This window comes from Megalops cyprinoides, chromosome 3 (assembly GCF_013368585.1).
Source record: "Megalops cyprinoides isolate fMegCyp1 chromosome 3, fMegCyp1.pri, whole genome shotgun sequence".
Taxonomy (NCBI): domain Eukaryota; kingdom Metazoa; phylum Chordata; class Actinopteri; order Elopiformes; family Megalopidae; genus Megalops; species Megalops cyprinoides.
Genome location: NC_050585.1, coordinates 49,541,086 through 49,552,968, shown reverse-complemented (window position 1 = coordinate 49,552,968; position 11,883 = coordinate 49,541,086). Strand labels below are relative to the sequence as shown.

Below are 11,883 nucleotides of genomic sequence, written 5' to 3'. Positions count from 1 at the left end.
ATTTAGGGGCTGATCAAGCCCAAGTGGCTGATTAACGTCCAGTCAAAACGGAAATACCAATTAGGTTATTAATGGAAAAATCCATGACTTTAGTAGGGCTTGTCTATCTGCTTATGAAACACACAGACTGCTTCAGTTTTACAAGATGAAGAGTTGCATTGAGTTGTTATGCAGACATCTCAGGAGCATCATATGAAAGCAACAGTTCCTATTATTGGTCAAAAGGCTTTGTTAGTACAACATAAGACACACAGTTCACAATAATGGCTGGATTTCAAAAGAAAAATGTTAAAGAAAAAAAGACAGGAACATGTGCTTTACATTTTTATGAACAGGTATCAGAGCCCACCTGTATCTCCTCAATCATGTGCAACCATGTAGGAAACACCTGTCTACCGTTAATCTAAGGAAGCAGGTTTATGTAGGTTTATGTCTCAGGTGGAACACTGCTGAACTCTTGAGTCATTTACCCGAGTTTACCCTGTTTCCCTTCTGTAAATAACAAGGTGTACAAAATGAATAATCTGAGCCAGTCTGAATAAGGGTGTCTGCTCAGCAGATAATTATGGTTTTGTATCTTCTGCTCTGCACGTTTGCAGACTGCAGTCCAGCTCTGCCACAGGAACTGTGTGATTGTGCTGAGATTCCTTTCCCCAGAACCAAGCACCCTTATCATTGTGACATCACAATAGAAAAGTTAATTAAGAAAAAGATGAAAAACTTTCAATCGACTGGATGCTTCATGAGTTTCCCGTTCGAGGTAGTGCTGACAAAGCTGAGTTAAAATGAATGAATAAATCTTATTTATCAAAATGAAAAGCACCCCACTGCTATTGTTTTCTGGGAACAAATAGTCTTGAGAAAACAACAATAGCGCACATAATCACGACATAAAACTTTTTTAACTGTGTTAGAATGGAAATCTTCTGCAATACTCATACAGCACAGTGTCAGAGACTGAACTTCCACAAGCAGTGAAGTGCAGCTCACTAATACGGCCGAAGTTTTGAATATTCTGTGTGTCCCTGATGTTCCCTCCCTGAAACAACAAGAGGGTCTGAAGTGACACACAATTGTCTAAAAGCTGCTTCATAATGTCAGTCTTCAAACGAGTGAGGAAAAGCCTCCTCTGACTCCCTGCCACTCTGTTGCAGTGATCATCACCACAGCTTCAGCCAATCACATTACAGAGTCTGTATATGAGAAAAATGAAGCTGGCAAAAAAAATAATGGCTAAAATGGCTAAAATGGCTGGCTAAAATAATTAATCGAATACTCTGTGTTACTTTAAGGGCAACTAGGGCAGTAATCTGTATATCATCAGCCATTCAGCTGACAATTACCATTCTACAAGCATAGCTAATTGGAGCTTCAGATTTATACTTGGTTTTTGAGGTACTGGAAAAGCATTTGAAAGAGAAGTCCAGGGAAGGTGTTTAGTTGTAGTCAATGGCCCCTACAAGACAGCCAATGTTGAGCAACCCCCTATTTCCTTAGGCTGCTCTCATGGAATCACCCTTTAACCAGTTTTTAACCAGTGTTAACCACCCAACAACTGTTTAGTCTTCTCCATTAATGCATCCCTTTGCAGCGTCCTGCTGATCAGCACTGCATTTGACTGTTACCAGTCAGATATTTGGCCATTAGTTGGACGTTTGGTTAACAATGTGGCTGGACGAAATGGTGGCAGGAGAGTGGCACAGGGTTTAAGGACATGAGCTTGTAACCAGAACCAACCTTAATTTGCAGGTGGGATAGTACTATTATACCCTTAAGCAAGACACTCAACCTGCATGGCTTCACTAAACATCCAGCTGTATGCATTACTTCCAGCTGGACAGTATGTCACATGTGAACTACTGTGTGCAACTTGCCCTAGGTCAGAGAATCTGTTAGGGGAGTAAATAAATAATAATCCTACAACAGATGGAATACTGCAGCACAATTTTTTGGTCCGGAACATAGCACTCTTCTCTTTCAGCACACCACAAAAATCATTTCGCTTGTACTTTACTTGATTTTAGTGCAATCTCCGACTCAACATAGCAGTATAATGCAGAGGCTAATGTCATCAGCCCCCAAATAGCTGTTTCATAACGTGGTGCATTGTGTGGAAATGGGGATCGGAGGTGGACTAGCTTTTCATGTGCGTTTCCATTAAAATTGCGATCAAATGGTATTTTCAACACCAAATTGCCTTCTGTCGGCAACAGCACTGATGCTTGCCAAAACCCGGTTTATTTCTGAGCGCTGCTGGTAATTCCACTACAATGGGAAATCTCCTTTTATTCAACACACAATGCTGTTGATCTATCTTAAATATAAATAAAATATTCTCAAAAACACAAATACCGTACATATGTCAAAATATACCATATATGTTAAGGGATATTTCTATAATGTGACGTGCACTTTTAATATGTATAGGCTGGATGAAATCCACAGTTATAAAACACATCATGTCGAGATAAAACCTTCATTAGGCTTAAATTTTGCACATGAACTGATCGCAGTCTGAAAGACGCGTAGAAAACAGTTAAGTTTGTCCTCCGTTGTGATGTCCAACATCGCTTCCAGTATGGCCATGGTACGGCATTTCTCACATGCAGCTTGTCGACGTTGCTCCACAGCATTTGCTCGATCGCCGGACGTTTGGCAGACTCATCAGGCATGGGTCGCAGGTGCTGCACACATCGCTTGCCTTGGCTTGTACACTCTTAACCATTCGCAGACACACCAAGCATGGTCATAGTGCATGCCTTTAACCTCTCACAGTTCTGCCCAAAGCTTTTTCAATCATGCATAACTACTCCCAACGCCAACCCATTACTCTCACACTCGGGACACGGTTGTATCAGAGGCTGCGCCTCTAGATGGCTGTAACCTGATTCGTCAGCTCTTGCTGCCTGGTCCCGCACAGTATAAGTGGTTCTGTATAACTGTAATCAGCATTCATTTTTTCACCTAATATTTTTTGCCATATCAGTCAAGCATTGTCCAAATCACAAACCACACCACCTGAAAGTCTGACTGCCTGCAGCCTGCTGGGTTTACGGTTTTACTTTGTTGAATCCATAATCCACTTTATTGTTAATATTAAATAATCAAGACTGTGTGGGAGTGCATTACAGATCATGCTTATGTTACTGCATGTTGTTCTTAATAAAGAAATGCCAACAACAGAACAGGGAAAAACATATCCTACTTAAAACTGGCTTCCTCTCCATGTCATCCTCACCAATATCATTTTTCACTGATCTAAATTAGTTTAATTGTTGTTGCGCGCAGGTAGGTGAGGCCGTCATTAGCTTAACGATTACTGACAGAACAGAAACAGTGACTGAGGTATTGAGGAAACAGATTAATTATTCTCACATAGAGAGTGCACATGCCTGTGATTAGGCCAGGAGAGTAAAATGTGCGCAGCTTGCCCTACTTACAGGAAAATGTGGAGTGCACAGCCTACTGACCCTTGACTCCTGTGTGCCATGTCAGTCATTCAACTCGTTTTAGTTATTTAAAGCACAGTTGTTACAAAGCTAGTTTGGCCTGAGGACATCCACACCCTAATCACACCTCCTTGTTTGTGGGAGATGCCCACCCCCTTTTTCGCTTTATGCTTCGCCCCCCACCACTCATGTCATGATGATTTGAACATTTACAGAGAGTTCATATGGACTGCCCATAAGCATCTGCATATGTAACAGATCAGTCTGTATGACGTGTGCCTTAAGACCATGAAAATCAGGCCTAATTTTTCGTGAGGCTACTGCTATCATCCATCCATCTATGAAATTCTGATGCCTCCAGAATTCACATCCTCCCCCCACTTAATTTTTTCTGTGCTTTATTTGGTTGCTGCATTTCAGAAATTGTTTTTCTTACTTCTGGCAGGCAGTTGTTTTCATTTCACTTACACATCACTCTCTCACACACACTTACCACTTCTCTCTCTCTCTCTCTCTCTCTCTCTCTCTCTCTGTCTCTCTCTCCCCCTCTCTCGCTCCTCTCCTCCTCCCCCCACCCCCTCCTCTCCCCCTCTCCTCCCCTCCCCGTATCCTGCAGAGTGGAGAGATGGCATGCAAGATTGTTTTGCTGGAGGAATAAAATCCAAAATGCCGCAGCTCTCGCTGCCAGCGAAGGGGACACGGTGAGAGGAGAGAGTTCCAAACGAGGAGGCTTCTTGTACACGGCAAGCAGGAAGGCAGGAGGAAATAAATGCAAGGCTGATTCCAAGGCTCTCTGATTGCTTGTTCATTGATCTGTCAGTCCCGCTTAGGTCACTTGTACAAGTTATGTGCAAGTGGAATATCAAGTGAAGGAATAACTTTTCACTTCGGAAACCAAAAGTATAAATAAAGGGACCGCAACAAATAAATGAGTCAGTGTCAGTGCATAAACAATCAGTCAGACGTGCAGCCTTGCTTTGGAAGACTCAATCTCCGGCACTAAGATTCTCTTACATGGTACTCATACACACTGTTGTTTACTTCAATTACTGTACTGTTCAATGTGTACCTTACTGTAGTGAAATAAAAATGAATAAATAGGTTACAATATGTGTATTTATGAATTCTAAATCCCCCTGGAAGAGATTACAATTAATAATAGCAAAATTATGACTATGCTAGATATATGGATCCATGAGATGAGAGTAATACTGGGTATAATGGCATGTTCTAATCGGCTGAGGCTACCATTGTGGAGTAGAGGGAAGCAATTGTTTTGAGGAGTAGAATTCAAGTCTTTCTCTGAATCATTAATTACTGAAAGCTGTGAACATTTCAACACAGGGGACCAAGTAATTGATCAATTTAAGTAAGAAACAGTAACAATGAACCAAAGACAAAAGAGGAGCCCACTGACGTCCGAGAATAGACGCTTTCTCAACCTCCGGAGATTTTTTTGGAATCATGACAAATTGGCGGACACGCTTCCAGTCGCGTTTTTGCTGCTGATGCAACATAAATAGGACAGCCTCTTCCTCTCTGCAGTTTCACGGAGCGTACACTGCGACGCGTCCCAAAGCGACGCTCTGCGTAAGATCAAGTCAACGACAGCACAGCTCCCAGAGGCTCCGCGCAATCCTCTGAGATGTCGGGAGGCTGGGATAAGCAGCCTTCCTTCAGGCTCACGGGCGTGTGCAGGAGGCGAGAGTCTGAATGCTTAAATACAACGCGAAAACTCTCACTGGCAAAGAATGAGCCTCCCAAGAATTAGCAAAGGCTCATTAAGGAGCAGCTGAGGCAAGGGGAGGGCAGACATCAAGGAGAGCGGATTTTTTTTAGGGGGTTTTGTTTTGAGGAACATCCCATCAAGTGGTTCAGTGACTTGGTAAAAATACGCTTGGTCACGCGCACACACGTACAAGCCCCAGAATCACACAAACGCACACACACACACACACACAAAGACAGAAACACTAATGCGCATGAGGCAGGAGCAAAGCAAGAAGGACGCCTTCAATAAAAATTGTGACGGTCGTCAAACACTCAAGGGTGTGGGAGGAACATTAGAGGAAACAGTGTCAATTAGACAAAGAGTCTTGAGTGCTAATTTGATTATCTGGGAAGATGCCTGGCTTCCTCTTGGGACTTAGCTAAGGCTGTGTTATTAACTTCCAAAGGAGGAAGAACTCGAGAGTAGATCTGAGGACTGATTCCAAATCGGAACATTGTGAACCCTGTGAATCTGACCCAGCGAGACAAACACATTTCAGTGCATCAAAAATGCTTATAAGTGACAAACAAACCACATGCTACAGTTTTCATACACATAATTGTAAACAAATATTGTAGAATGTGTAAAAAAAATAGTTTTTCCACATATGCTGCAACAAAGTAGAAGTATCTACATATTGTGTAACACACAGACATATTTTTTACACTAAATATTGTTTTTATAATGTAACAATATTAAAATGTTGATCCTTAAATGCTAGGAAAGCATGGTCCTACCATGTCCGTATACATGCCATGTTCTACCAGAACGTCATCAGGGCATAGGGTGTGCAACTTTTACAAGTGTGTCAGTTATCTTTAAAGGTGGTTTCTTGGCTCCCAGACCATACCTTGTGACGCTCAATGAATGTATTCAGCTTCACGTGATGCAAAAATGAATCAATAATGGCAACTATGGATGAAATACATACGTTATGTTTCACATTTTCAAATCAAAGTTTACTATACTCAAAATGTAATACTATTGTAAAGTTCACATACGTATACTGTAAGGGATGAGTTCATACAGGAAAAATGAAAAGGGTTTTTTTAATTATATTATAATATATTATTACATCAAACAAGATGCTTCAAGGAAATCATTATGAAAATGGTGAGTTTAAGCAAATTATAAGGAAAAAAATATAGGCAGCAAATTTCTGTCTGTAATACAGATGTCCAGTTAGACCCTGTTAAATTACTTCCTCAGTGTCCAGGAATCTCAATGAGCATATTGGATTTTTCAGTCATTTAAGATGTTGGGCTACGGAGGATACCTACAAACACACTGCTTAATTTCGGACTTCTTGACAGCACCTGCTGACATTCGAGTGATATCGATTTGATATTCTCCAACTCGAGGGGAAATATGTGCTCACAGACAAAAGGCCATCTGCCACTCTCTCTGTACGTTCAGCTTCCTAGCAATTTGTATCTGTCCAGCGCTCTCGTTCTCTCAGTCCCACTCTGCGCCCGAAGATTCTCATATCCTGCCTTCCGGAATCTCTCCTCCACCGCCGCGGAATTTTTCAAATCAACGGCTAAACGGAATGTTTCCCTTTCAAGGGTGGAAGGGTGAGGATGTCTACCACTTAAGCCTTTGCTACCTGTCACTTTCCTCCCAGCACAGGAATGAGGACAATTTGTTTAAGTGCACCATCCTGATATTTAAGCCTGCCGAACATCAGCGGTCTTTTTCTTCTATTAGTGCGTACCGTCACTCATACCTTCATTATTAGTGGTCATTCGTAAGTGGTTATTTTTTTCTGGACAAACATGAATGTGCTGTATAACCTGCACCTGTGACTGAAGTTACATTGAAACTGAGGTTTACATGTTGAATAGTCACATATAAGTGTATATTTCACCAACCTTAAACATTATATTTTTATTTCTCTTTCTGTGTTTTTTTATTATTACCTCTGGAAATAGTGTAACATTATAATTATAACTGTAAAGGGCATTATATGAACAAAAAATGATTTGATTTTCTTTTTCAAATGTAATTTTCATGTTCAAACTGGACTGGATTCGGCGGTACCTAAACTTGTCTGTTGTTTTTGTTGAGCTTGGATTACCTCCAAGCATACCAGGGCCAGGTCTGGTCTCTGCCAGTTCGCTTTCAGATATGAAGCAGGACAGGATGAACAGAAGGCAATCCTGCGGAATGAGACATCTGGACTTCTTCACTCATACATGATGGCACATGCCTCATATCGCACCTTATGTTCTGCTACTGCAAGAAACATTCCGAAATGAATGGAGGGAAACAGAAATTGTATTAGATAGCTGCTATTATTATTATTCATTATACTGTTATGACAGACACATCTCAAATCACCTGAGAGAGCTCTTTCTGCATATAATTAGCTGCATGGGTATATGCGGAGGTGCTGATTTAAAAAGTGTTTCTGCAGGTGTGCTTCTTCGGCGTCTGCAGACTGAGCTGAAGACACATGGTGCAGTTAAAGGTTGAGCAAGGGGTGGAACACATTCTCACACAGTGGGGGGAACCTCATTTATTAAAGTATTGATGTAGCTAATTGCCCTAAAATGAAACCCTTGATTTATGCTAATGGTAATTATGTGTAATCCCTTGGCTGCCAACTTAACTACAATGAATTAGAATTCAAGTATGGAAGCAGTAATCAATAAAGACAAAAAAAAAAAAATGAGAAGTATATCCAATATTGTGCATACTGCAGCACTGACCTTAACATTCCAGTTTCCAGGTTACTTTCATCTGCAGATGCACCTGTATAGAGGGCACCTGTGTAGAGGCTAATATGAAAAGTAGATGCATGAACACAAAAAATTCCACATTCCTAAATGCTTTATATTGTAGTGGAAGAGTGAACAAAGTCTGTTAAACTCTGACACTGCTGGAATGGGTCTGAAGTAAGACACCTGCAGAGATGTAACAAAAAACGCAAGTATAGGCTGGGTAACCTTGAAAGTGGGACACAGTACACAGTATGTCACAGGCTATAATCTGGGAACTGACTTTAAAAGCACAGCTGTAAAGGTAGCACACCCTACGAAGTGAGTGTCCATTCAACGTCCTTAAGGTCCCGAGTGTGGAGTGGAGGCCTTCAATTGGGATCTGTTGTATAATTTCTTATACAACAGATCCCAATTGTACCCCATCATGTCTATTCAGCTGCACCCCAACAGAGTCTATTTTTCTACTGAAGGAACTGCTGCATCATATGCCACAGTCTTAAATTCTGTTGTACTATTTTTGTCTAGCAGAATTAGTGATGTTTTCCATATAATTTACGTTGGAAGTGAGTGATTGCTTCACAGGACTGGTTACGGGGGAGGTGCACATTACTTGCTCATTATCAGCCTTTTCCATAAAAAAAACGAATGGGTATAGAGAGCTTCCATATTAAATCAGACATATGAATGATAATAATGTTGTTTTTCTCTTCCCGGTTTCGATGCATCATGTGGTAAAAGCAAGGACAAAACGTCTTGTTCCCAATTAAATCAATTAAGTCAACAAAATATATACCTTAATGCCCCTAATCCAACAGAGAAGACCCATGCGTCCCTGATCGTTAGTTTATAAAATACCGTACATAATAATGTACTTTGTATGCGCTTAGCATGTGCACGTGCGCGTGTTTGTGCATGCGTGTGTCCGTTTGCGAGTGGCTCTGACACGGAGGCAGCATGGTGCGGGCGGAGGAGCACGCCCTTTTTCGTCTCTCCTTTGCACCGGGTGACGTTAGTGACAGTGAGCTCCAGGCATGGCTCGGGACCCGGGACCTCCATGCGGATGGCAGTACCTTGAGAGCGCTCCATGTGGCCCAGGGTTTCAATCTGCTCCACCAGGTCGTTGGAGTTCCACTGGCTCATTCCCAGCAACATGGCACTCTTTCCCTCCAGAACCTCTGCTGGGATGGGCAGAAAGTGGGGGGGGGAGTACAGGGAGGGGGGGAGGGGGGTGGATAAAAATGGGACATTATATTCTGCTTTATTGTCAGAACAGAATTACATTACATTACATTATTAGCATTTAGCAGACAGTCTCATCCAGAGTGACTTATATCGGTTACAGGTTCATACACTGTTACCCATTTATATAGCTGGATATTTACTGAAGCAATTGTGGGTTAGGTACCTTGCCTAAGGGTACAGCAGCAGTGCCCTAACTGGGAATCGAACCAGCAACCTTTCGGTTACAAGTACTGCTCCTTACCCACTATGCAACACTGCCAACAATATAGCTGTTTTATTGCTCATTTGCAAACAATTGCCATATAACACCCTGTAACATGGCCAATTTCCAGGAAAGATGTAAGGAAGACTTTTTCTTACAATGAGAGGAGCCTGTCCTGATGTACAGTAGCCCATGCATCGTGGAACAGACTGACAGATGCGCAGCGGATGGGTGACAGGGTCCAGTTCATGCAGACTGCGACCACATGCCCTGCACTGCTACTGCGCTGAGTTTTGCTCCCGGCATTTCAATGCATCTGTGACACATTTCTGCCAGTGCTGTTCATTTCAATCAGTTCTGCAGTGACAGCCCACACACACACACACACACACACACACACACACACACACAAATGAAGACCACACAGGACCCAACGGCACTATGTTGAGACAGAGGAAATCAGTACAGGATTCAGACCAAATACTGGGAAACAATGGCTTCATTTGACAGCGAGTAGGATTGATCGTGGGAGCTCACAGAGAGAAGGGAAAAAAAAAGACAATGCTCTGGTGAGGCAAAGAACAACAGCGGCAAGATAGCCAGATTGTAGAGAAGGAAGAAAGAAGGAAGAAGGAAGAAAGCACATAATTTGCAGTAAAAATGAATAATGGATTACTTGATAACAAAGAATGACAATATATCGAATAAATATCAAGTGCCCACACTCGCCAAGGATTACTGGGGAGGAAGCCATTAGAAAGCACGGGGAGCCACAAAGAGGTCCTGATGGAGGCAGAAGGAGACGGCAGACCGAGAGAGAGCCTCTCCTTTGAATGCCAACCTTGAGAGCGAGAGATGCCCTTCAAACTGACAGCTCAGAGAAAAAGAGAAGGGGCAACTGCTGGGGACAGACAGAAAAACGGATATGGAGGCAGGAGAACGGAGGAGGCTTCCTCCATGGAAGCCACTTGGAGCAGGGACATCAAACAGATACGGACTGCAATCGACACGTTTTTTTTTCCCCGAGGCTCAATTTGCCTAATTGTCTGAGTGCCTGGCAACATCCCTTACCACACAGATATGTAGGAAGATGACTGGGGATTTCTAGGGCTCAATGTTTAAACCTTGTGCAGCAAAATGTAAACCTTCGTTCATTTAGGTGGAGCTGATTTAGAATGTTAAACCTGCTGACGCCACTTTGCTCAAAGAACAAGGGTTCCTCAACCTAAGGGAGAGAGAGTGGGAGGGAAGACAGGATGAAAGCGAAAGAGATGCCCTTAAAATTATTAGACAGAGAGAGTGGCAGAGCGAGGGGAAGGAGGAGAAAAAAAGAGTTAAAGAGGCACAAAGAGGGACAAAGCAAGAGAAACTCAAACTGACAGCTGGAACAAAAACAGACCTTGAGCAGAAAAAGCAAAAAGAAAAAAAAAAAAAAAAACAGCTTTACTACTTCAAACTGCTTCCCATTTTTGCCTCTGTTCTGTTTGAACCAATGTCTGGGAGAGCTGGGAAAGAGATACCACCCCTTTTGTGCATTCTGTCCCTTTGATTTCATACAAATCACATCTTTAATTACAGTACTGTCGAATAAGCGCATGGGTGAATACAGTCTGAGGTCCGTCCTCTCCGTATACTCTAGAGTATTCGCACCTGTCAGCATAGAAAATTACCTGTCATTATATAAACTCACTGGCCTGTGTTAAGGCAGTCTCTTTTTTGTATTTTACCTCTTTGGAGTTCAGGGGACGGGGATTAAAATATTTCAGGATATTCAGTTCAGCCAAAAGGAATCGTGACAGATCTCCACAGCTGGCTCATTTTTCAAAAAAAAAAAAAACCCGCATCACTGGCACAGGCAATAATAACATTACACAGAGAATGATACAATTCCCTCTGTAATATCTGAGTATAATATTGCGGGTAGAGAACGCTCTCAAACTAAGAGCGATGATGAATGTATCTGCGGCACAAATGATGTTTCTCCAGAGGAACAACAGGAGAACCACCATGTCACTCGTGGCTGTTTGAAGTTGTCAGGCGATGCGATTCAGTGCAGGGCTGTTTTCCGCTGGCTGTTATCTCCACATTTGCAGACGTTGAGTGATTGTGTCCCCAGGGGCTGGGGTTTGCAGCATTAAACTACTTATGCAGGGAGCCAATAATGAGGTGGAATACTGCGTGGGTGAGCCATCAGCCGCTGGAAACGCTACAGGACATCGGTAAAAATAAACACATAAATGATTTTCTCTTTTTTCGACAATCAAACACCGCAAAGCGAACACCAATTGAACCATAACGCCAATGTTCTGACATCATGTCTACTCAGAGCGCTGTCTGTTTGACAGACGTCTGATGTTTGATTTGCTTGCCATGCCTCTGAAAAGTAAGTGTGTAATCAGGAGGGACACGGGGAGAGTTGGAGAGTGATGCTGTGGTCGTAGTGCTCTGAAGTTCTGCACAATGCACAGGGTTCTCTCAGAGAAGCCCTTTTATAAA

At 42.4% G+C, this 11,883-nt stretch overlaps 1 protein-coding gene across 5 annotated transcripts in view; it reads right to left on the bottom strand.

Moving 5' to 3' along the window:
• The window catches only part of LOC118774941 (membrane-associated phosphatidylinositol transfer protein 3-like), a 90,907-nt gene that overhangs the window by 47,766 nt on the left and 31,258 nt on the right, over nucleotides 1-11,883 (bottom strand). For 3 of the 5 annotated variants that reach the window (XM_036524565.1, XM_036524567.1, XM_036524569.1), the window contains exon 3: nucleotides 9,014-9,121. In XM_036524565.1, coding sequence (XP_036380458.1) covers nucleotides 9,014-9,121 — 108 coding nt within the window. The remainder of the gene's footprint in view (nucleotides 1-9,013; nucleotides 9,122-11,883) is intronic. The other 2 variants (XM_036524566.1, XM_036524568.1) reach the window with 1 other exon arrangement.